Consider the following 26,102-nt stretch of genomic DNA (forward strand, 5'->3'; position numbering starts at 1 on the left):
GTGGGCTTCTGCAGGAATCAGTGGATATATAAATGATTTAGACTTGAATGTAGGAGGGTTGATCAATAATTTCGCAGATGTTACAAAAACTGGTGCAGTGGTATATAGAGAGGAGGACGAGAGACTTGAGTTACAGGAGGGTAGAGATGGACTGGTCAGATAGGCTGATCACTGCCAAATAGAATTCACTCCAGATAAGTGTGAGGTGATGCTCATGAGCAGGACAAACAAAGCAAAGGAATACACAATGAATGATAGGACCCTACGAAGTACTGAGGATCAGAGGGACATTAATGTGCTTGCTCAACGGTCCCTTACAGTAGCAGGATAGGCTGATAAAGTGATTAAGAAGGCATACAGGATACTTGCCTTTAATGGCGGAGGCATGATGTTTAAGGCCAGGAAGGTAATGCTGGAACTGTATAAAAAGTAGGTTCGGCTACAGGGAGAGTATTGTGTGCAGTTCTCGAATCCACAATACAGGAGGGATATAATTGCACTGCAGAGGATGTAGAGGAGATTTACTAGATGTTGCCTGGGCTGGAGAGCTTCAGTTATGAAAAAAATTCGACAAACTGGAATTGCTTTTCTTGGAGCAGAGGAGACAAAGTGGGGAAATGTATTTTCACCCAGAGGGTGATGGAAACATGGAACCCACTGCATGTATGGGTGGTAGAATGAGAAACTTCCAAAATAATTTAGTATTTAAATGTACACTTGTGATGCCAAAGCATACAAGGCCATGGGACAAGTGCTGGAAATTGGGATTAAAATAATTAGGTGGTTGTTTCTGATTTATGCAGACTCATGGGTGTTTCTTATACTGTAGACCTCTATTGATCTATGACTAATGATCCTCATAGTTAAAAAAGTATTCTCATCATCTCAGACTTGAAAGGGAGACTTCCCCACAAGGGAAATTATCTCATAGTATTCACTCTTATCAGGTTCTTATAAACTGAATAAAATGATAAAAGAACCATCAGCGGTACACATCATTCCAGTCAGCTTACCTCCCATTCTCTAAACTCCAATAGGAATGCATTCAATCTACTCCACCTTCCCTCAGGCACCTCATTCTTTTAAATCATTTAAAATTACTTCCCTGGAAATGCAAATAATTCTTTTGTACCTTACCAAACGAGGAAGAGTTGAGAGCCATTCAAGTTTCTGGTAGAGACGTACAAAAAGTTAATTGCCACAGCTGAGATTATGTTCCATGCTGGGCTATCCTCAACCCAATACATGGCATCATTATTTGATAATTTGGGATAGCAATCCTGTTAGCTTTTGAACTGTATAAAATCTAGGAAGGGAAGAGCCATTTTATGCAGAAACTGCAGGAAAATCTGTGAAGCCATTTCTATGCAATAGCTCTCAGCTGAAATAACTGTGAACAGGATGAGTCAAGTTTTCTCTCTGTCAGTGGAAGTTACAGAGCAAAGTGCCAGTTATCATGCCTGTTGTGCTGAGAAAGGAGGACTTTTGTGTGCCAATAGTGTCAATAGGAAAAGGGATTGGCACTTGCTCCTTGAAACTCTCACTTCACTCATAAAGGCAATCCAATTATTTGACTGCATAAACTATCACAACTGTCAAACACAACTCTATATAGCTTCAACTATCCATTCCAGACATCCAGCACTTCACCTAGATTAAAGGATTGAACTGAATTTCATAAGTAGGTAGTTATGTTTAATCCTTGACTGAATTTCCTAAACAGTAACTTTAAAGTAATTGGTAGCAGTGTCTTGTAAGAAGCTAACCTTTACTTTGCTTAAGACTAAAGCTTTGTTGCTGGAATTTTAAAGTGAATCACTTGATTAAAAGATATACATGTAAACATGAATTCTGAGATTGTGGGCCACTTTGAAGAAAATGTTTTTCATGGTGTGACACAGGAAAGGTTAGGAAGGTATTCCAAAACTTATGTATAAACAGCTGCAGGCACAGCCACCAGTTAAGAGCAGTTAAAATCAGGGATGACCAAGAGGCCAAAATTAGAAGAGCTCAGACCTCTGACAGAGTTATAGGACTGAAGAAGATAATAAGAGATAATAGAGATTAAGCTATCAAGAGATTTGAAAATAAAAATGAGAACTTTAAAATCAATATTGATTAACCAGGAGCCAAAGTTGGTCAGCAATTACAATGCTCTTGGGAGAAGAGGACTTGATCTTGAGGAGATGGGAAGTATAAACTTCAAGATTACAAAAGTAAATTGTAGAAGTGTGTCGAAGAGTGAATTGGAATAGTTAAATCCAGAGACAGGAAAGATTTTGATGAATGTTTCAGCAACAGATGGGTTGAGGCAAAGGAGGAGGCAGAAGAGTTGGAAATAGAAAATTAGGTATTTGCAGATAAATCATTGCAAGTTCATTTTGTTCAAATGTTACATGTCAAAGGCATCAAATGTTGAAAAGAGCACGGTTCAGTTTCAGATTGCTGCCAGAGTGGAGATGGAGTTGGTAGATAGGAAACTGAGTTTATCTTGGGGGCCAAAAATAATGGTTTTGGTCTGACCTAATTGGAAGAGATTTCTACTCATGGATGCTGGACAAGCAGTCTGATAATTTAGAGACATAATTTAGATAATAAAGGGGTCAAGGAAGGTGAGACCACACCAAGTGTTAGCAACTAACATGTGGATCAGTCTGGCAGCAATGGTGCAAAATATACCAGTTTCAAATCCAAAAAGAACCCTTTTCAGAACCGAAGGGAGATGGAAATATGATGAATTTTAGGCTGTTGAAAAAGTGAGGCGTGAGTGGAACAAAAAGATCAGATTAAGGTTAGAGAGCAAGGGAGATTAGAGATCAATAGTGTCACAGAACAAAAGGAAAAGGTAGTTGTAATGGTTGTAGGTAAGAGACAAGATACATGTAGTTGCTTCTCCACAGCCAGCCCTTTGCCTCTGTGCTTTCTGTCTTTTCTACAGCCAATACCACTCCCTTTGGCTCTATATTTTGTCTCTTCTCATTAACCATTTCCATGCTTTTGTCTCTATGCTTTATATCTTCCCTACAACCATTACTATTCCCTTTGCCTTAATGTCTCTATTTTGGTGTATCTCTTTCACTTACCTGCAAGGGTAACTGCTGCTGCTTCCAAAGTCCTATGGAAGTGAGCCTACCTGTCATCTTTAGTTGGATAGCAAGCATGGCTTTGGCCATTAAATACCCAATTCAGGGAAAATCACAGTTGAATAGAATATAGAATAGAATAGCAATGTATTGAAAAGGTGAGAATGTTTAAAAACAAAAAGAGTTTTCTGGTGAAGGTGTTAAGATTGTAAAAGGAGGTATAAAAACTAGCTTAAGGGCACTTTACCTAAATGCTTGGTGCATTTGAAACAAGGTAAATGAGTTGATGGCAGAAATTGTTGTGAATAGGTCTGATATAGTGGGCGTTACACAGACATGCTTGCAGGGTAATCACAACTGGGAATTAAATATCCGGGAGTATCAGACTATTCAGAATGATACATAAGAAGGAAAGGGAGGTGGTGTTGCTTCGATATTTAAGGATGCCATTGATATTAAGTGGTGAGAGATGATACAGGTTCTATGGAGAAAAAGGTGGGTGGAAATTAGAAATAGTAAGGGGAAGAAATTATTGATCGGTGTAGTGGGAAGAAAATAAACAAAGAAATAACCGATGCATGTAAAAATGGTATGGTAATTATCAAGGAGGATTTTAATCTACATATCGATTGGTCAAATCAAGGTCGGTCAAGGCAGCCTTGAAGAGGAGTTCACAGAATGCTTCCACAATAGTTCCCTTGAACAGTACGTACTGAAACCTATGAGGGAGCAAGCTATCCTAGATCTGGTTTTTGTCTAATGAGACAGGAATAATTATTGATCTCAGAGATCCTCTCAGAAGGAGTGACCACATGTGTGGTTGAATTTAAAATTCAGAAGAAGGGTGAGAAGATAAAATCCAATACCAGTGTCTTGTTCTTAAACATAGGAGACTGGGATGAGGGAGGAATTGGCTAAGCTAGACTGGGAACAAAGACTAAATGGTGGAATAATTGAGGCCCAGCAGTGGACGTTCAAAGCAACTTTTCACAGTGCTCAGCAAAAGTATATACCAGTGAAAAGGAAGGACTGTAGGAAATGGGATAGCTAAGGAAATAAAGGAGTGTTTCAAATTAATAGTTAATGCATACCAAGTGGTAAAATGGGAATATAGAGGATTGAGGAATCTATAAACATCAACAGAAAGCCACGAGAAAAGCTATAAAGGTAAAACAGATTCTGAGATTAAACTAGCTCAGAATATAAAAATACATAGCAAAGATTTATACAAATATATAAAATGAAAAAAGAGTGGCTAAGGTATACACTTGTTCTTTACAGGATGAGAAGGGGGAATTTAACAATGGAAAATAAGGAAATGCCTGAGGCATTGAACAGGTATTTTGCATTGGGCTTCACAGTGGAAGTTCACAAATAACATGCTGACAATTAATGACAAGGAGGCAGGTAAGGACCTAGAAATGATCACTAAACAGATTGAGTTGAGTAAGTTAATAGGGCTAAAGGTAGACAAGTCTCCTGGCCCTGATGGAATGCATCTCAGGGTACTAAAACAGATGGTGGGGAAAACAACAAATGCACTCTTGGTAATTTACCAAAATGTGCTGGACTCTGGGGCGGTTCGGGCAGATTGGAAAATATGACACCAATGTTTAAAAAAGGAGTAAGACAAAAGATGAGTAACTATAGGCCCATTAGCTTAACTTCTGTAGGGGGGGGAAATGCTTGAATCTATCATTAAGGTACAAATAGCGAGACAACTGGATAGAAATTGTGCCGTTGGGCAAACGTAGCATTGGTTCATGAAAAGCAGGTCATGCTTAATTAGATTACTGGCATTCTTTGAGGGCATTGTGGGCTCAGTGGACAATGGGAAACAGGTGGATGTAGTGTACCTGGATTTCCACAAGGTATTTGATAAGGTGCTGCACAAAAGACTGCTGCATAAGATATAGGTGCATGGCATTATGGGTCATGGTTAACTAACAAAAAGCAAAGAGTGAGGATAAATGGGGGTCTTTCTCGCTGACAATCAGTGGGAGCCTCAGGGATCAGTGTTGGGACCACAATTATTTACAATTTATACAGATGATTTGGAGTTGGGGAACCAAGTGTAGTGTACCAAAGTTCGCAGATGACACTAAGATGATTGGTAGAGCAAAGTGTGCAGAGAACACTGCAAGTCTGCAGAGGGATATAGATAGGTTATTGAATGGGCAAGGATCTGGCAGATGGGAGTACGATGTTGGTAAATGTGAGGTCCATTTTGGTAGAAATAACAATAAAATGGACTATTATTTAAATGGTGAAAATTTGTAGCATGTTGTTGTGCAGAGGGACCTGGCCTTTCTTGTTCATGGATCAAAAAATGCTGATTTGCAAGTGCCGCAGGTAATTAAGGAGGCAAATGGAATTCATTGCTAGAGGGATGGAGTTTAAAACCAGTGATATTATGCTGCAGCTGTATTCAATGCTGGTGAGGCCACACCTGGAGGACTGTGTAGAGTTTTGGTCTCCTTACTTGAGGAAAGGATGTACTGGCACTGAAGAGACTTTCATGCTGAGACAAAACAAAAACTGGAGACCTCAATGCCAAGCTGAGATCGCCCCTCTAGGATGAGGTCGCCACAATGGGAGACTGCCATGCCTGGCTAAGGCTGCTATGTCGGGCTGGAACCCTCCTCTTTACTGGGCCAGGGCCAGGAGAAGACATCTTGCACCAAAGATGCCAAGAAAAGGCAAGATAATAATGGAAACAATAAAGAAAAGCAGAGAGAGAGAGAGAGAAAAAAAGTGGATGGAGTAGACAAGCTGTGGGCTCCTGGACTGATGTGCCCACAAGTAGTATCCTTACCTCAGAGCAAAGAGTTCCTGGTTCAAGTCCCAGCTGCTCCAGAGGTATGTAATAACATCACTGAACAGGTTGATTTGAAATAATAAAGTAGTCAGTAATTGTTACAGCGTTTTTTGTGATCCTGGGTGAATGCTTAATTAAATGAAGTTAAAAGAGGGCATTAGATGGAACACTGAGCTCCAAAACGGCAGCAGTGACTGATGCCACAAACTGCCATTCTGTACATGTCCTGCACATGTTAACAACCTCACATCTCATCAGGTGTGGCTTGCATAGAAGTGCGTACATTTGGCACTGAAATATAAACTCTCTGGTATTTTTAATGCTTTAATATTTGTTTAAGTTTGTATTAGTGATATGTGAGGTTTTCTGTGTATCTGAAATTGATAATTAATTTGTAAATATTTGTAGCCATGGTAATATCTTTTAAATCAATAGAGCATGCTAATTTGGAGTAATAATTTTTGCTTACGTTAAGATATCTTACTAGTTAACACCACTATCTATTCTGTTTTAAGGTCTGGTAGAAATTTCTAGACATAGAGTCTATTTAAGCTTAGATTACCACCAGGGTTTAGAGAAAGAGAGACTTTTTTTTACATTTTTACTTTGTTTCGGGTAATTCTGCGAAGCCGTGGGATGGAAACAATTGTACATAATTGTGCTCCTGAGAAGGGAAGAATATAGTAAAACTAGATTACTTTAGAATAAGGAGTTAGTGATAGTCCCAAACCAGATGCACCTAGAGTTTACTTGAAGCAGAGTGCATTTAAGATCAGGTGTACGGTAGTTCCATGAAATTGACATTAGTGTTCCCAGTTGAGGTGTTAAAGTCACAGTTACCTTAAGGCATTGAGATGTTAGGAAAACATTATTTTTTTCCCTCTGGTGTGAGTACTGTAAAAGAGGTACTTTTGGCTACTACATAAGGGATGTTGTTGTTCGAACTTATAAAGGGGTGTTTTATAATTTTTGGGATTATACTTTTATCATGCATTTAAAACTTTTTGAATTTATAGGCATTATCTCCAAGATGAGCTCTGTAATTGTAAAGCTCTTTGAAGAAAAATCAACAGTGCTGATTTACGTGTAATGCATGGAAAGAAAAATGATAATCTTGAAAAGCTAATTGAAAGTTAAAGTGTAAATCTCGAAAGCTTAATTGTACGAAGCTCCAGGATAGCTTATCACTTATCCACGAGTGTGCCCATTAATTATCAAGGCAGCAGGTTCATTTCCCTGAGAATTTGTGCTTTTAAAAAGTGGCTTCTTTATTCTTCGATTTGTCCTCCAGTTTCCTTGAAACTTATTTATGATATTTTTTGATGAAGCAAATAAACACATACAGGTAAATAAAGAAAACGCCATGCTCAAAACCATGAGGCAGGCTGAGACTAAAAGGGTTAGTTCAAGTAGAAAAGAGTGGAGCAAGTGTTATATGTTATGACCCACTGGGGTGGTGCACCTTAAATTGAGCCCTGCTATTTCCCAAGACATAGCAAACATTAAAGCTGTTTTTAAAAGGTTTGCACAATACCCGAACTTTCCTGACTTTCAGACCATAGTTGCTAGGAAGCATGGACTAGGTTCTGTAGTGAGCAAGAATTATTTTTGTTACAGGTTATTAGACTGTAGCTAGAGATAAACAGAAATAAACCATTGGTATACAAATACTAACTAAAACGCTAATTCCCCCTTAGGACAACAGAAAAGACAGTTCTGTAGTCTGTGCTTCCTGATTCCGATATTGAGATGATCTTTATTTGGCTAGCTAGGCCTTTAGTGTTCAGTTATATTTCTTTGAATGCTTCCACTGATTTGTAAGAAACATAGTAGATGGTTCAATTGTAATGTTTCAGATTTATCAAATCAGAAATCACAGCTGCTGCAGGAACGGAATTTTCCACTAGAGAGAACAACTGTACATTCACTGTGTCTTTCTTATCCTCTGTGCCTGTGTCTGTAAATTGTTTCCAGTTCTAACCTGCTGAGTTAGTTGAGAACTAATGATATTCATTTGTAAACAACTCCTGAACTCCTGGTCAACTGCACATTGCAGAAATTCACAACCACACAAAACAAAGGTATCAAATTTCTTGTCACCCTCCTGGTCATTCCCTATTTTTAAAACAGTTCTTTCTCATTGCAGTCCACAGATGTGGGAGGTTGGGAGAAAGAGTAAATGAGTGAAGATATTGCAAGCATGAGAGTAAAACAGCATTAGATTTGGTGGAAAGTAGATGAAATGGCAGCAATAGAGTGCATCCTAGATGGCAGTTACCCTAGAAGAATGGAGATGGTAACTGATTTTTTTTGCAACATTGCTGACTGTTCCTCCAAAAGAAGAGGGAGAGGATAGCCCTCCAAAGGACTTGAGGTAACTCAAACATACACGAAAAAACTGATTCAGCATGTTGTAAAGAATAAAAGTGAACACTTCTGCTGCATATGGTTCCAGTAACATTAACATTCACTACTCCTGATAACAGTGTCAGTTATGTCTTAAAAATGGCAACATTTGTGACTCATTAATTAAAAACTTTAAAAAGAAGTGTCTGTTGGAATATGGATTGCAAAGTCTTAGCTTATATATTATTAAGGCAGGTTATTCGGGCACGATTCTTGAATACTGGCAGCTGCAAAACTATACTATAGCATGAATCAACAATCTTGAGAGAGAGATAGGGGTCAAAAGGGAGTATTTTTTATAATAGCACTTTTCACAGCACAGCCCAAAAGCTTTACAGCCTGAGAAGTATTTTTGAAGTCTAGTTAATGTTGGAATATAGGAAATATAGCAACTATTTAATCCACAGTAAGTCCCATCACAAGAAATGTGACCACATTGTCTGCTTTTGGTATTGGTTAAAGATAACTACTTGACAGCACTACCATAACATTTTCAAAATAAAGCTACAGGGTCTTTGACCTCCATCTAAGGGGACAAATGGAGTCTTAATTGGTACCTAATCTAAAGACATCAATTCCAACAGGAGAGGACTCCTTCAGTATTTAGTGTTCCAGCGATTCAGTCTAAATTTATGTTCAGGTCCCTGTACTTGGATTTTAACTCAAAACTTTGAATTCAGACCAAGTATTACCATTAAGCCAAGGCTGTCTAATAGGGGAAAACTAAGGGAATCTATTATCTAGAACTAAAGGTGCAATAGTTCAATAATTTCATGAAATTTATTTATAACTTATTATGGAAGCTACATGAAGACAATATTATACAATAAATCTGAACTGTGATAAACTGAAAATGTCATTATCAGTGTTATTTAAAAAAAAACCTTTACTGTTTTAAGCAGTAATGTAATGAACTTCTGTCAACTGCAAGATTAAGATTTCTGCCAATTCTGTTCCTTAAAATCAGGTTGTTTTCACAATGCCCAGTAGATGGAACTATTTACCCATTTATCTGATATAAATTTGATGCAGAGTTGCCAACTTTCAGTGAACATTCAGGGGCCAAATACATTTTCCAAGATTGTTCACCTAAAATTGGTGCCAAATTCCTATCTCTGTTATTTGTTCGTCTCCCAAGACATAAAGTAGTGGTGATGGGAGGTATGCTGTTAAATTGCACCATGGCAGCAGTCAGCTGGTCATTTCCCATCTATCAACATTGTGTTAGTGACAACATTATCATGAATTCAATGGACCTGAATTATTGTCTTCACTAAAAATAAACTTTTGCAGAAGTACAAGGACAGTGAAAAGAATTGAGCTATATATTGGTTAGCACTTTCAAAAATAATCTTATACAAGCGTTGGATTGAATTGTTTCCTTTGATTGAAGCATAACTAATTCTATAAAAATCAAGGAATTGAAAAATCACAACGCATTTATTAAAGTTTATCGTCAAGAAGTTCACCAATGACCTCCTGCTGTGCAATTCTATGATTTAAATCACTAAATACCAAAATCACGCAAAGTAAGTCAAATTCTTTTTCAAAAGGTAAATCTATACATAAAATTCAACTTCTTTAGGACCAAGTAACAAACAGGTTAAGGTAATGAACTTGCCTCATATCCTGTGTAAGTGAAACCTTTAATGGAGGCATGGCAAAACCATCAAATTTCCTCCTCTCCTGATCTGGGATGATTCCTAAGGATAAGAAGAAACTGTTCTTTTAACATATTTAAATCTTTATTTATGTTCTTGATATCCATGATCAGCTGATATCAAGCAAATTGGTATACAACAAAGGTGTATGATCATGTGATGTTGTTATGGGTTGGAAATCTTGAGGCCTGGACCATTAATCTAGAGAACCGACATGGTGGCTCATTGGTTAGCACTGCTGCCTCACAGCGCCAGGGACCCAGGTTCAATACCAGCATTGGGCGACTGTCTGCATGGAGTTTGCACGTTCTTCCCATGTTTTGCATGGGTTTCCGTCAGGTGTTCTGGTTTCTTCCCACAGTCCAAAGATGTGCAAGTTAGGTGGATTAGTCATACTAACTTATCCACAGTGTTCAGGGATGTGTAGGTTAGGCACATTAGCCATGGGTCAAAAAGTGTGGTGATGGAAAAGCACGGCAGGTCAGGCAGCACACTTTTTGGCTCTGATCTCTAGTTCTCACTTTCTCCTAGTTGCATTAGCCATGGGAAATGCAGAGTTACAGGGATAGAGTAGAGGGATGGGGATGGGTCTGGGTGAGGTGTTCTTTGAAGGGTTGGTGTAGACTTGTTGGCCACTGTGGGGGATTCTATAAAATACACTTGTGTTCATATAACTCCTTGTTGAGAATTAGATCAGTTTAAAAAAATCTGGCTAAAATGCTTTCATCATATAAACTGAACATGAAGCTGTTGGATTTTTGTTAAAACACAAGTAATGATTTTAAGCGGAGGAAACTGATCATTTTGCACTGAGGAGAAAAGGTATCACTTAACACATTTACTTACTTTTATGTCATGAATATCTTAAAGATGATTATGGTTAAAGAAGAAATTTAGCTGATCTGAATTTATGCATCCTGAAAAATTCGTCACCTGTAGCATCCACTTGTTTCTTAAATGATACTAGAGTCTTGACTTCACTACAATATCTGGAAATTTATTCCACAAGTAGGCAACTCTCGGCCAATTTTCTATTCATGTAATTCATGTATATTCAAAGATTGAAAACTTCCTACCTGTACTGCTGGTGCTTCCTAACACAGTTTCTTTTTTCTCCTTGGTCTCTTGGTAATGTAGCAAGTGAGACCATAGTGCCGATTTACCCTATTAACAAAAAATACTGCATAATGCAATATAATACTTAACATTTATGTAATGTCTATGATGCAACTTATGGAACTCTGAACCCTGCTGATTCCTGATTCCAACAAATCCTGATTTTAAAAAAAGACTATTACTTTGTTAATAAACGATTGATACTTATCAAAACAAGACCTTAACAATCCTCAAAGAGAAACTTCAGGCCTGAGGCTAATAATGCCTACTTCTGGTGCAATTAAATCTCACTCCCCTTACCGAATATTTCTAAACATGAATGGTCATAACATCCATTGTCACAAATCTTTTCCCGAGGTTACATTCAACAATCATGACGCACCTGTGGAAACTTTGCAGCCGATCTCTAACTCCAACTGGGACATCCTAATGTTATCCCTGGTGTGAGTTATGTACAGGCCTCGGCACTATTACAATAATCATGAGGTCTTCAATATTCAGGTGGACTGGGAAAATCAGGTTGGTCGCAGAACTCATGAACAAGAATTCGTGGAATGGCTGTGATATGTTTTTGGAGCAACTTCTAGTAGAGCCCACTAGGGAACTGGAAATTCTGAATTTAATATATGCAATGAAGCAAATTGATTAGGAAGCTTAAAGTGAAGGAACTCCTAGGGGGAAGTGACCATAAATGATAGAATTCACCCTGCAGTTTGAGAAGAAGCTAGAATCAGATGAAACAGTATTCTAATTGAGGAAAGGTAAATTTAATTGAGTAAAGGTGACTTTGGCAGTGTCTTCTTTACTAAAGATGGATGCAAAGTGGTAATTTAGTACCTCAGAATTGTCTCCAACTTCCATGCATAAATCTCTTTGTAAACCCTCATCAGCTCTAGTCTCTTAACCATCTTTCTACTATTTGCATACCTGTGGAAGACTATTAGATTCCGTTTCTATGTTGGCTGTGAACTTTCTATTGTTCGAGTGCTAAACTAGGGGGAAGACTAATTATAACAGTATTAGGCAGGAACTGGAGAATTTAAATTGGGGGTGGCTATTCTTAATGATAATACACATCTTTTAAAGGCCAGCTGATCAGCCTTCAAGACTAGCATGTTCCTGTGAGGACGAAAATAAAGGATGGCAAGTTTTGGGAACTGTAGATGACAAGAGGTATTGAAAGATTAATCAAAAAGGATGCATACGTAAAGTTTAGAAAATTGAAATTGGTCAAGCCCCATAAGGAATAAGGCAAGAACTTAAACAAGGAATTTGAAGGATTGAAAAAAGGCAACGAAATGTCCTGGGCAAATAGAATTATGGAGAATCACCAAAGCATTTTATATTTGTACAATAGCATAAAGAGGGTAACTAGGAAAAGGGTAGGTCTACTTAAGGACAAAGGAGGGATTTTATGTTGGAGCTGAAGGAAGTGGGTGAGGCCCTTAATGAGTACTTCACATTGGTATTCACCAAGGACATGGATGGTGGTAAAACTAGGGCATATTGATATTAAAAAGGAGAAGATGTTGGGTGCCTTGAAAGACTTTAAGGTAGTTAAGTCACCAGGGCCTGATGAGATTGATCCCAGGATACTGAGGGAGGTAAGGGATAAGGTTCTTGGGGCCTTGACAGAGATCTTTGTATCCTCTTTAGCCACAGGTGAGATTCGAAACAACTGGAGACTGGCTAATGCTGTTCCTTTGTTTAAGAGGGGTAACAGGGATAATTCAAGAAATTACAGGCCAGTGATCTTACATCAGTTGTAGGGAAATTATTGGAGAAGATACTTAGGGACAGAATCTACTTGCATTTGGAAAAGAATGAACATATTAGGGATAGTCAGCATGGCTTTGTGTGGGCTAGGTCTTGTCTCACAAACTTGATTGAGTTCTTTGAAGAAGTGACAATGAAGAAGAAGTGTAGGGCAGTGGATATTGTCTACACTGACTTTAATAAAGCATTTGACAAGTTGGCTAGTCCAGAAGATTAAGTCACATGGGATCCATGATGAGTTGGCAAGTTGGTTACAAAATTGGCTTGGTCACAGAGGACGGAATGTGGTTGTGGAGGGGTGTTTTGCTGACTGGAGGTCTGCAACCAGTGCTATTATGCAAGAATCAGTGCTGAAACCTCTGTCGTTTGCAATACATACATATTTTATTCATATATGTCTATATAAATGATTTAGATGAAAATGATTCATAAGTCTGCAAAAGACATGAAAATAGGTGGAGTTGTAGATCGTGAGAAAGGTTATCAAATGATATAGCAGGATCGATAACAGTTGGAATATTGCATGGAGAAATGGCAGATGGAATTTAATCCAGACAAGCATGAGGTGATGCACTTTGCAAGGTCAAATGGAAGACAAGCATACATAGTAAATAGCAGGACCCTTAGGAGCATTGCTATACTGAGAGAACTTGGGGTGCAAGTCCATAGTTCCCTAAAAGTAGCAATACATATGGATTATTAATAAAGAAGATGGATGGCATGCTTGCCTTCATTGGTCGGGGCATTGAGTATAAAAATTGACAAGTCATTTTGCTGCTATATAAAACTTTAGATCAATCATATTTGGAGTATTATGTGCAGTTCTGGTCACATTATAGGAAGGATGGGGAAGATTTAGGGAGGATGCAAAAGTGGTTTACCAGGAGTTTACCTGGATTGGAGTTTATTTGCTATTAAGGAGAAACTTGGATTGTTTTTGATAGAGCATCAAAGGCTTAGGGGTGACCTATAGAAATATGTAAATTTATGAGAGGCGTGGATAGGGTAGATGATCAGAATCTTTTTCCATGGTGGAAATATCAAATACTGGGGACAGAGTTTTAAAGTGGGAAAGGTAAAGTTTAATGGAGATGTGTGTGGCAGACTGTGGTAGGTGCCTGAAATGTGCTGTCAGTGGAGGTGGGAGAAGCAGATACAAGAGCAATATTTAACAGGCATTCAGATAGACACATGACCAGGCAGGGAAACGAGGGATACGGACCATGTGCAGACAGGTATGATTAGTTTAGACATCATGGTTGGCACAGACATGGTGGGCCAAGGGCCTGTTCCTGTGCTGTACTATTCTATGTTCTATGACAGGAAAGTTAAGAAAAAGTATACAGAATTACAGGCCTTATAAGTGGTGGTACAGAGTTTGAAAGTGAGAAAATTGCAAGCTGTTACAAAATACTGCTTCAGCCTCAACTAGAGTATTGTGCCTGCACAGACACAACAGGCCGAACATTCCTCTTTTGTGCTGCAATCATTGTATGTCTCTACAAATCCCTTAGATTTACCTTGGCTACTTACTTGAAACTTTATTGCTGGAACAGCACAGCAGGTCAGGCAGCATCCAGGGAACAGGAGATTCGACGTTTCGGGCACAGGCCCTTCTTCAGGAATTCCTGAAGAAGGGCCTGTGCCCGAAACGTCGAATCTCCTGTTCCCTGGATGCTGCCTGACCTGCTGTGCTGTTCCAGCAATAAAGTTTCAACTTGGATCTCCAGCATCTGCAGACTTCACTTTCTCCTTGGCTACTTACTTGTTTGACCTGTAGGCCATGACTCCATATTCTTTCTAACAAATCACAGAGACTAGCAATCAGCGTATTCTCTTCCACTCCTGTGATAGTCACCTCGCCATGACCCAGTTCCACTGCTTCTCTCCCCATTTTCTCTACTAGCATGCGCTTAGTCTGCAAAAGAGATATTTGTGAATTAATAAACACATTGGAAAAATAACAATTAGAATTACCATTCTGACCTTGTAGAAAAAAGTTGAGAACTTCTCATTGCCTTTGGAAGCAGATGTACTATGAAAATAGCATAAAATTATGCAGACCAGAATGATCTGAGGTTTGATCCTTGACATATAACTGACTAAGTAGATAATTTCATCAATTTAAACAATTTGAATTTTGGATACAACTACCTGAACGTTTCTGGGGTGAGGAAGTGGAAGGATACAAAAAAAAATACAAGTTTTTCCAGTTTACAATCCAATGAGTGCTACTGAACAATGCCTGCATGGGTAAAAAGGCTCTAGACTTAGACATGAACACGGGCACTTGGGCGAGCTCCAGAAAGGTATGTGCATCACTGTACCCCCCAACTACAGTGAGTACTTTCAGGAAAAAAGGAGGGAAAACTTAATAGAAAAACAAAATTACCTTATTACGACATTCCTTTAATAGGCCCTCAACAAACTTCCAGTTGGTATGTGCAATTACTGATGGAGACAGGTTAGACAGCTTAGGCTGACGCATGCTTGTTCCAAGGTTCCGAGCTTCCTGTATGTATTTCTTCAATTAGAGAAATAAGCAGAGTAAGAAGAATAAGCATAATTTCAACTATCAGAAAGTGGATCACAAATTAACTTGCGTTTAAAATTGACAGGTCATCATGTTGAAATCATGAGTTAAATGGTCTTTTTTTAAAAAAAATCAATGAATGAAGCATCACGATAAACTACACAAAAATTAAATTTTAAAACCAGAAATTCAAATACACTCAATTTCCTCAGTACATTCAAATAAAATTCCAGTTTAAAATTATGGGCTGGATTTTCTGAAGAGTGACAATCTCACGCAGAATGCCATTGTGCCCCTTTGTTTATGTATAAAGGATGAAAAGAAGCTCTCCATTTTTGAAAGGATATTCCACTCAGGTCTCCCTCAGAAATGCAGAGCTGTACTTCCATTCCATTCTGTCAATTCTTTCATAGAGCAGAACTGTCAAAAGAAGGCAAACCATGTCCCCTTTCCACAGCAGTCAGCTGAAATTTAAAGGTCTTGACAGCTGTTTAGACAGCTTCTGGGAGTAGGGTACCAACTTTGGAGAAAATGCCAAAGACGTTTACCAGGATTTACCTGGATTTGAGTTCATTAGTCATGAAGGATAGGTTGGACAAACTTGGATTGTTTTTGATGAAACAAAGGCTGAGGGGTGAGAAATATGTAAAATTATGAGAGGTGTGGATAGGTTGGAGAGTCAGAATCTTTTTCCCATGGTGGAAATGTCAAATATTGGGGACATATGGACCTGTTGCATGTTTGATTATAAAAGACAACTTTCCCAGAGGCACCAGACACTAAAACATGCCAAGAATTGACGGAGCTGGTTAAGGAATATTATGAAACCTCCTCTAATCCTGAGATGCTATTGGTTTCATTTGGCTATTAGGGAACAGGGGGAATCCGTATTGAGATTTTTGATGAGGTTACGACAACTGACAGAGGCATGTGATTTTGGGTCTATCCTGAATGAGATGCTGAGATTCCATTTGATATGTGGGATGAATGATGTAACCATGCAGAAGTACCTATTACTGAAGCCCAACTGGACTTCACATAGGCACTGCAGCTGGCTTTGTCATTATAAAATGCAGCAAGTGGAGCATGGGATCTACAGGGCATTCTAATGGAAATAGACACCCTCCTCTGTCCAACTGAGCTTGGGGAACACCACGTGAGTGTAGGCAATCACAGAACCTCATGCAGGGCACATCCTGAGCAGAGGGATCTTAGGCCAACACACAGCAGAACCTCCACAACAAAGCCAAGCTTCAGCTCAGTGGCTAAACAGTTCTTCAGGATCTGGGCTGGCAAACCATAGTAGTTGCTGGCATTACGTAGACTCGAGACAGCAAAGGGGTCCCACAAGGCTTTAACTGGAGTACGAAAACTTGTCAGCCAGTATCCAGGAGAGTGCACACCCTGTAAAGTCTCCCTACATGTGGTGGAATAATTAAATTTCTGAGTGACACCTAAATTAATGCTTGGTTAAATGGTCACCCAGTTCCTATAGAGGTTGATACCGGTGCAGCTGCATCTGTGGTTGCAGAATTTGTCTGTCTTTAATCAGATTTGCTCGGGACTTCACCTTGAAGCTTATGCAAGGCCTCGAGCAGACTGAGAACACTGAGGAACCATTGCAAATTAGGGGTACGACTTCAGTTCCAGTGTCCTACGAGAAGCAATTGGTGCAATTACTACCGATGGCAGTAAAAGGCTCGAGCCCATTCCTATTAGGGCACAGTTGGTTGAGAGAGATTCGTCTCGGTTGGCTCAACATTTTTCCATTGGAAAATGGCTGCCTCAGATGAAGTCCTAGTGAAATACCCAGGAGTTTTTTCAAGAAGGGCTTGGGACTATTAGAGGGCTAAAGCCATTTTACATGTTGTCCAGGGCAAAATTCTGACAGTTTGCAAGGTCTGTCATTTGCCTTGCAGGAAGAAGTAGAGGTGGAAGTCAGAAGGCTGGAGAGTAGAGGGATCATCAACAAATGCAATTTGCAGAATGGGCAGGACCGGTCATATCGATTGTGAAGCCTGATGGTTCAGTTCGCCTTTGTGGATTTTAAGCAAACAGTAAACCACTTCTTGCGGCTGGATAAATAGGCAATCCCTCGCACAGAGACATAGCGGAGGTGCTGTCCGTTATGAAACTGGACATGTGCCACACCTACTCGCAATTGTGTCTGGATGAGGAATCCTAAAAGTACACTACATTTAACAACTAATAATGGTTTACATCAATATGCAAGGCTGCACTCTTTTTCCAGTGGGCTATTGAAAAAGTTTTACAAGGGTTACCCCAGGTTGCCATTTATCTGGATGACGTACTAGTAACTGGAAAGACCAATAAAGAGCACCTGGTGAACTTGGACAGTGTTTGAATGTTTCTGCCAGGTGGGTGTACACCTGAAATGGGAAAGATGTACATTCCAGATGCCCCAAGTGATCTACTTGGATTAGAAAGTCGACAAAACTGGGGTTACACCTGTTGGAAGTGGGTTAGTGAATTATAACAGAAAATTCATAGGTGACTTGGCCTCCATCTTGGCACCCTTATACTTACTATTGAAAAATGGTCAGCCTTGGAAATGGTCATGTAGCCAAGAAGTAGCCTTTAAGGAAATGAAAACACAGCTATCATCTAAACGTGTTGGCACATTATGATCCCAAATGAAATCTGGTGCTGACATGCGATGCCTTCTCATATGATATTGGGGTCATATTGGCTCACCAGTGGCCCAACAGAGACGAATGCTTCCCAGACTCTGGCTGATGCTGAACGCAATTATGCCCAGATGGAGAAGGAAGGTTTAACACTTGTTTTTGATGTGAGAAAATTCCACCAGTACCTTTATAGATGAGAATTTGCCATAATAACAGATCACAAACCCTTGCTAGGGTTACTGAAGGAAGGCAAGGCAGTGCCGCCCATAGATTCCAGTAGAATTCAGCATTGGGCCCGAATTCTCAACACATACAAGTGCAATTGGAACACTGTCTCGGAAGCCAAGTGGCTAATGCGGATGCCTTGAGCTGGATCCCCTGGCAGATACCCCACTGGTGGCCCCTCCCCGGAAGAGTCTGTTTTGGTTTTAAACTTTCTGGACACCCTTTCAGTCACCGCGGACAATATCCAACTGTGGACACCAAAAATGCTGTCCTAGTGAAACAGAAACAGTTGGTGGTTATTGGAGAAACAGAAGGGCCATTGCAACCAGAATTTAAACCTTTTTGGGACCCGGTGAGATCAGATCACTATAAAGAATGGCACATTACTGTTGGAAGCAAGGGTGATTGTCCTGTGTAAAAGTCACTGCCAGATACTGGCCGAACTCCACCAGGGTCCTCCAGGGGTTTCAAAGATGAAGATACTGGGAAGAAGTTATGTCTGGTGTCCAAGGTTGAATGCTGACATAGCTGTATTGGTAGGGCAATGCCCAGAGTGCCAACAAGGACATCTTCTTTTGCAAAAATATACTTTATTCATAGAAGGAAATCTTTATGTAGATACAAGTTCATGAAACTGTTCAGATTAATACTGTCTGTATTTACAAAGAAAAAACAACATTGGTTTTGGCTTTCTCTATATTTACAAATAAACTCTTGGCATTTAGCTGAGGCATCAGGAGGGTCCAATTACTGAATGAACTCCCATTATTCTTTGATATAAGGACCTTCCACAGTGGTCATTCCCCACTGCACCTTAGCGGCAGCTGCCCCAAGCTTTAGTCCTGGACCTTGGAATGTGCCAGTCTGCAACACTCAGTCTTGGCCAACTCTTTCAACTGGAAGACCAGCAAGTTTTGGGCAGACCAAAAAGCGTCTTTCACCAAGTTGATGGTCCTCCATGACATGATGAGGATCAGCAAATCCTTTTATGCCAGACTCAATAACATGAGGCCCATTGACAGCATGGCCTCCCAGTCCTCTATCACTGAGGTCTTAGCTGACAGCACGTGGGAGAGGCTGGATCAGCTGCTATCTCTGGACAAGCTGACCAATGCCTCGAGTCCTTTTGAAAAGAATAAAAGTTCTTGAGTTATGGCTTACCAGCCGAGTTGTGTTTTCTGCTCTGTGGAACTTGATTGGCCAGGACTTGCTGAGAGTATAGGACGGTATGCTTATGGCAGGTACTGTATGCAATTCCAGGAGGAAAGGCATCATTACCTTCATCTACAAGCAGGAGGGGGGGGGAAGGGAAGAAATTAAAAATTGGTGACTAATATCACTTGAACGTGGATTACAAAATCAGGTCTAAGGTCATCATCCACTGGGTCAGGTTTGCTCTAGAATCAGTAGTTCATCCCAATTAAATCTATGCTGTACCAGGTAGGAGCATTGCTGAGACCCTTGCGCTCCTCAGGGATACAATTGCCAGTATTCAGGACAGTGGGGTGGATAACTGCCTCATCAGCCTGGACCAGGAGAAGGCCTTCGACAGGATATTGCACACCAACATGAGAGATGTTCTCTCCAAAATGGGTTTTGAGGAGGGAATCTGCTCTAGATCAACATTGTTAGTGCAGTATGAATCAATGGGTGGGAATCAAAGTTTCCTGGTCAGATCTGGAGTCAGGCAGGGCTGCGCACACACTCCTGCCTGGTTTGTGTGCTGTATAGAACATTATGCCAAATCCATTAGGAAGGATGTGAGCTTGAGAGGGTGACTTTTCCAGGCAGTTGTGACCTGCAGGTTACAGTCTTCCATGTACATGGATGATGTCGCTGTTTTCTATTTATCTGCTGTCAATGCACATACTGTGACTATTTGAATGGGCCTCGGGTACCAAATTAAACATGGCAAGAGCGAAGCCATGCTCCTTGGTAACTGGACCGACCAATCCTTTAACCCCTTCACCATCAGGACCCACTACCTGAAGGTGCTGGGTATTGGGTTTGGGGGCGAGTGTCACAAAAGTGAGGCAGAAACTAGGCAGATGGGAACACCAGTCACTCTCCATTGCAGGTTAGAAATCTGGTCATCATGTGTGAGGTACTGTGTTGCTGTATGTGGCATAGGTTTGGCTGATGCCCCGAACCTGCACTGCTGCAGCCACCTGGATCATCTTTCATTTCACATGGAGGTCGAAGATGAACTAAATCCGAAGGGACGTTATGTATAAAGAACTTGACAAAATGGGGAAAAGCATGCCCAATGCTACCCTCACCCTGATGGCCACCTTTGTGTGTGGCTGCATCAAGCTGTGCGTAGACCCTCAGTATGCAAACACCAGTGTCACTACTTAGTGAGGTTCTACCTGTCCCCGGTGTTGCAAAACATAGGCTTGGCCTCATTGCCATGGCAACGCTCCAAATGGTTGGACCGATCTGTACCATCTGTCCCTCATGGAGAAATTTATGAAGGAAAACACCTTTGACCACAAGCCCATCAGACAATGATCAGCATGTAATGCCGTCAAGACCCTTCGGGCAAAGGAGAGTGTGGACCTTGTCGAATGGTTCCCTGTATGGATAATGAAAGTCATTTGGCAGAATGCCTCATCACCAGAACTTCCAAACAAGCATCAGGACATTGCTTGGCTGGTGGTGAGAAGGGCTCTGCCTGTGAGATCCTTCGTATGCATGCCCAGACTGTACGCCACCACATACTGCCCTCAAAGTGGCTGCAGAGCGGACGAGATTGTCACACACCTATTTCTGGAATGTATCTATGCAAAGAAGGCTGGAGAAAAATGCAGTAATTCTGTCGAGGTTTGTCCTGAGCAGCTCTGTGATGAAGGATTCTGCACTCTACAGTTTGTTCCTCAGGATGCACAAATATCAACTGTGCTGAGGTGCAGTATCCCACACTCCTGCAGAAACAGGAAATCTGCTTTAACGTTGCCCAGATAAGCCAACATAGACAGATATCGTATAGTAGATTTAACGTTACGCACATTAATACTTGCGGTCTTTAAGCCCATTTTAGCTTTATACAATTGTTAAAACCCAAAGTCCATTTACCCAAGGTCTTATCACTGAGGCAGTCCCCTGCATTCTTGTGGTGTGGGTGAACTGTTGGACCCTCGCAGGGCTGAGGTAGCTTTCCAGTTCCTCCCTCAGGCCTTTGCCCCTGTCTGGCCTCATTGGGCAAGTATTAAACTAGGAATGGTTCTGAGTCGGACCAAGGGACTGTCGTCCTCTGCTCCTTATTCAAAGTGTCGCTGCTCCCAGTTGCCCAGAGCTGTGGTGTGGAGGACCCCCTTGGTTCCTGGTAGTGGAAGGCTGGGTTTCGCACACACCTTATGACATCCACCATTTTCTATTAGGGGGTGCTTCTCTCCTTCTCCCCGGTAACCTTGATCCTTCTTTTCTGTTGGTGACCCTCCATCTGCAAGTCCAGCAGACCTCCAGCAGCTTCTGTTGCCATCGTGCCGTTGTCTCTTCCTGTTCTGTTGTGGACCTGATGAGGCCAGGCAAGGTTCTCTTCTGGTTTTTCTTCACCATTTTCCACTCCCCTGACTCCCTTGTCACCTCCTCCTCCACTGACTGTGGATGCTCGTATGGAGGTTGAGTCTGTTGTGCCATTGTGCGGGCTTACTGTCTATCCTTTCTGGCCTGTCCCTCCTCCTGTGTGACCCTCCCTTCATTTCTTTCTACTGGAAGGTGCCACTGCTCGCCATCTGAGTGTATGTAGCCCTCTTGGATATGCCATATACAGGTGGCCCACTTCCCTACACAGATTGCAGCTCTATGCTTGTTGACAGTCTTTGGTCAGGTGCCCGTCCTGCTTACAGTTTCTGCGTTTCTGCACAGGGTTACCTTGCACTCCACCACTGTGTCCTGATCTCCCACAGGTTCGACAGACCCTGGGCTGCCCTGCATATGTCAGATAACCTCAGCTCCTCTGATCTCAAAGCTAGATCATGGGTCAAGAGCATTCCATCAGTATCTGCCCTCAGGGTTACCTTAACCTGCCGTTTACTGGTCCAGACCCTGAAGGGAGTCCATCACATCATTGCTGCCACATTGCACTTGCACATACCTTCCCAGGAAGGCCAAAACATCTGCTGCTGGCACATGGGAGCTATACATATGGATGATGAACTCCTCTCTACAGGTAACACAAACAATGGCTCTGCATTCAGGACGGAGAAGGAACCCTCACTGCCTTTCTCCTCAAATATCTTCAGAGAATGTTCACATTGCTTCACTCCTGAAGATCACATCGAAGTAACCGCCACTGGGGATTTCCTGCAGGAAATGGATGTCTGCTGCTTGGAGTTCACAGTAATCCAGTAGAATCCTCTTCACAAAAATGTCTGTATGACCTCTGTGCTTTCTTCCACTTTCTTCATACAGCCACCCTGACCTGGAGCACAGGTGCTTGCTGAGGGCACAGCTCTAGGTTAGCTTTTCCCTAAATTGGCAATAGGCTGAAGCCAGCATAAAGATCCACCAATAGCAGGTCAGCTCAACCAATGGTGCTCCAAAGTCCAATTACAATCCAGTGATGATCTCAATTGCTCTGATAACTCAACTCAACACTTGACCTTAGGCCAAAAGTCCGAGAAGATAAATTGCCACCAGCACTCCCACATCTGTGGGAATGGCTGGGTAATCTGTGGAGTTGGTTGCATGTCAAGTATGCCGGTCCTTTCATGGACTCAATGTTCTTGATCAAAGTAGTTGGACGTACATAAAGTTTGTTCAGCAAATTCTGGGATGACAATTGAGAAGTTGCTAGCATCAATCGCAGTGCACGGACTCCTGGAAGCATTGATCATGGTCAATGAGACATAATTTACCAGCAGGGAATTTGAAAATTTCCAGAAGTCCAATTGCATTCGGCACAAAAAGCCAGTTCCATACCATCTAGAAGGAATGCCAATCCTGGCCAAATGCCTCTTCCAAGCAGAAAAGACAATTTGATTCAAGGGATGAAGTTTGGTGCCAGAACCATGGAAATGGCCCTGTATGGGTACAAGGTGAGATTGACACAAGGTTAGGTCCCGTGACTTAAAAAGTTCAAGGAGGTGATACAGTCCTGAACAAACACATGGATCACCTGAAAGATGTTAACTTGCAAACAGGGCAGGAGAAAAACATATCTGGCCCCTCAGAACAGCTGGAAGGCCTGTCAGAAACCAACTTGTTTTGAGCAAACTTTGGAGTCCAAAGTGGATGCAGCCTCAATATCATTACTGCAGAAGAGGAGAAAGTCATCCCTAGACCTGACCTGGGGCAAAGACGTCACAAGAGAAGCAACAAGCGAAAGACCAGGCCTACCGCTCCAGACTTCGGAGAGGGGTAGTATATAGTGATTGGCCCAGGTTAACAATCCCAATCAAGAATCTCGGAGTCAGAGGGTCCACCTGGTTCTAATCAGGAAAGCATTGGCTGGCCAATATAACCAGGAGATTAGAATCTCATCAGTTGAGGACAGACTCTGAGCTGGCTGGCGACAACCAGTGTACTGTGCACTAGTAAATAAAGTCAAAAATCACACTGCTGTGCTGCTTCTTCATCAGGTGATTGTGAAGAAGCAATGCTTTGAAAGCTAGTGCCTCCAAATAAACCTGCTGGTCTATAACCTGGTGTTGTGTGATTTTTAACTTGGTCCAACCCAGTCCAACACCGGTTCCATCAAATCATAACTCATAAATAAAGTGTTACTTGATGACAGAAACCAGCCTCTGTGCAGTTTTTTTAAGGAAGTCTCTGACTTTTGGAGATTTTTGGAAGATTTCAGGTGTAGACGAACTATACACAGGAAAATTCAATTTCCCATGAAATTCTATTGGAGTGTGCTACAAGGTCCTGTGAGATATTGTGTTTTAGGTTGTCTTTACTAACTCACTCACCAGCTCGTTATATTTATTAATACTGGGTTTAAAGTTCATTCATTCATTCATTCCCTTTACTAACCTGTTGTTTACTATAACACGGTTTCATTCATTCATTGACATAACTGCATTTTGTAGTATGTTTTACTATTACAATATAGACTAAAATTAATGATTTGGAGATGCTGGTGTTGGACTGGGGTGTACAAAGTTAAAAATCACGCAACACCAGGTTATAGTCCAACGGGTTTAATTGGAAGCACACTAGCTCTAGAATCGCCACTCCTTCATCAGGTGATCACGTGATGAAGGAGCGGCGCTCCGAAAGCTTGTCCTTCCAATTAAATCTGTTGGACTATAACCTGGGTGTTGTGTGATTTTTAACTCTGACTAAAATTAAAACATCCATTTCACCATAAACCCCTCTCAGGCCTATTTCTACATCAAAAGCTACTACTGAATAAGTGTCAATATCATAAAAAGTACCATCCCCATCTACTAAAGATTATAAAATTTAACAGCCCTTACCAACTGTCTCTCAGACCTGAATAGATTACAGAACACCAAAACATTTTCCCCATTTAGTATGTACTTGTTAAATACCTTTTAACTGGGTTGTTATCTCTTGAAGGAACTGTTAAAACTGCTTATGCGAATTTGCATGAATGAACGGAACTCACACCAGTAAACAGTAAACAAATCTCACAACCCAGCTGAAGTAATCAGTTTAATATCCTTTATTCTTTTATGAAGCTGAAAATGTGTTGCTGGAAAAGCGCAGCAAGTCAGGCAGCATCCAGGGAACAGGAGAATCGATATTTCGGGCATAAGCCCTTCTTCAGGAAGTACAGGTATAATTTCTAACTCATTTAAACGATATAGGCCTAGTATTTTTTTTACCTTAAAAGAACTAACACCTCTTAATTAAGCTAACAGGACAGACACTCTTAATCCGATCAGGAGTAGCAGCCAGTACTTAGCACATGTTTTAACCCATCACCTGTCTCAGAGGACAGAAGCCCCTCAAACCTTTGTGTACTATATATAAAAAAAAATGTAACACCATAGTAATGGAATTTTAAACTAAGTAAGAACTGTATTTCAGGATTCTCTAGCTGCCTTGAAATTGTGCTACTTATGTTTTCTGAATAAAGAGGCTATTTTCCACATTCACCAATTTTAGTTGTTATTTAAACACAATCCCACAGTCCCCATGTGTAACTCTTACCTATGCTAGCTTTACAACTGCCTGGCCAATGGAAAATCTGCCCCTTCAAATCAACTAACAGCAGTAAATGTCTAGACTGATTTTCAAAAGAAAAGTTCAGATGTAGTGGCAGGGAACTTTAAACACTCACCAAAAAGAAATACAAGAACAAATTTTGCAGTAACCTTCAATACTGCAGTTGAACTCTCCCACTTATATTCTTTCATTTCAATCGTGCCATTGTACATGTTAACCCAAGAATTGGCAGCAAACTGTACACTGAACAAGTATTTCCAGTTATGGACAAGGTTGTAAGGAAAAAAAAATGATTGGACTCTTGTATCTAGTTTGTGTAAAGTAGGTTTTTGTATTTTGTGGAACCACTGCAAATATGTTTTTAAATCTTATCCTTCAGATCCCAAATCCAAAAACAATGGAAGATCTGAAATGTCATTAGAAAAAATTTTCTAACTATACGTAGCGGGTCTAAATAAAGATTAGGAATTCATGCAGGCCTGGTGGGCTGAAAGGCCAGTATCTATGCTGTATTGTCTTGTACTGTATTATGTACTGACAATTTCTTTAGATTAGTGGTGCTGGAAGAGCACAGCAGTTCAGGCAACATCCAAGGAGCTTCGAACTCGACGTTTCGGGCAAAAGCCCTTCCTCAGGAATAAAGGCAGTGAGCCTGAAGCGTGGAGAGATAAGTTAGAGGAGGGTGGGGGTGGGGAG

The 26,102-nt window shown here is 40.8% G+C and overlaps 1 protein-coding gene across 3 annotated transcripts in view; it reads right to left on the minus strand.

The window, feature by feature from the left end:
* LOC122557812 (DENN domain-containing protein 5A-like) overlaps window positions 1–26,102 on the minus strand; it is a 264,214-nt gene that overhangs the window by 52,145 nt on the left and 185,967 nt on the right. For 2 of the 3 annotated variants that reach the window (XM_043705881.1, XM_043705880.1), the window contains 4 exons: window positions 15,253–15,384; window positions 14,626–14,778; window positions 11,045–11,132; window positions 9,929–10,010 (listed from right to left, as the gene is read on the minus strand). In XM_043705881.1, coding sequence (XP_043561816.1) covers window positions 9,929–10,010; window positions 11,045–11,132; window positions 14,626–14,778; window positions 15,253–15,384 — 455 coding nt within the window. Of the gene's footprint in view, window positions 1–9,928; window positions 10,011–11,044; window positions 11,133–14,625; window positions 14,779–15,252; window positions 15,385–19,340; window positions 19,551–26,102 lie in introns of those variants that run through there. The other variant, XM_043705882.1, reaches the window with a different exon arrangement.

Source organism: Chiloscyllium plagiosum, chromosome 16 (assembly GCF_004010195.1).
Source record: "Chiloscyllium plagiosum isolate BGI_BamShark_2017 chromosome 16, ASM401019v2, whole genome shotgun sequence".
NCBI classification, from domain to species: domain Eukaryota; kingdom Metazoa; phylum Chordata; class Chondrichthyes; order Orectolobiformes; family Hemiscylliidae; genus Chiloscyllium; species Chiloscyllium plagiosum.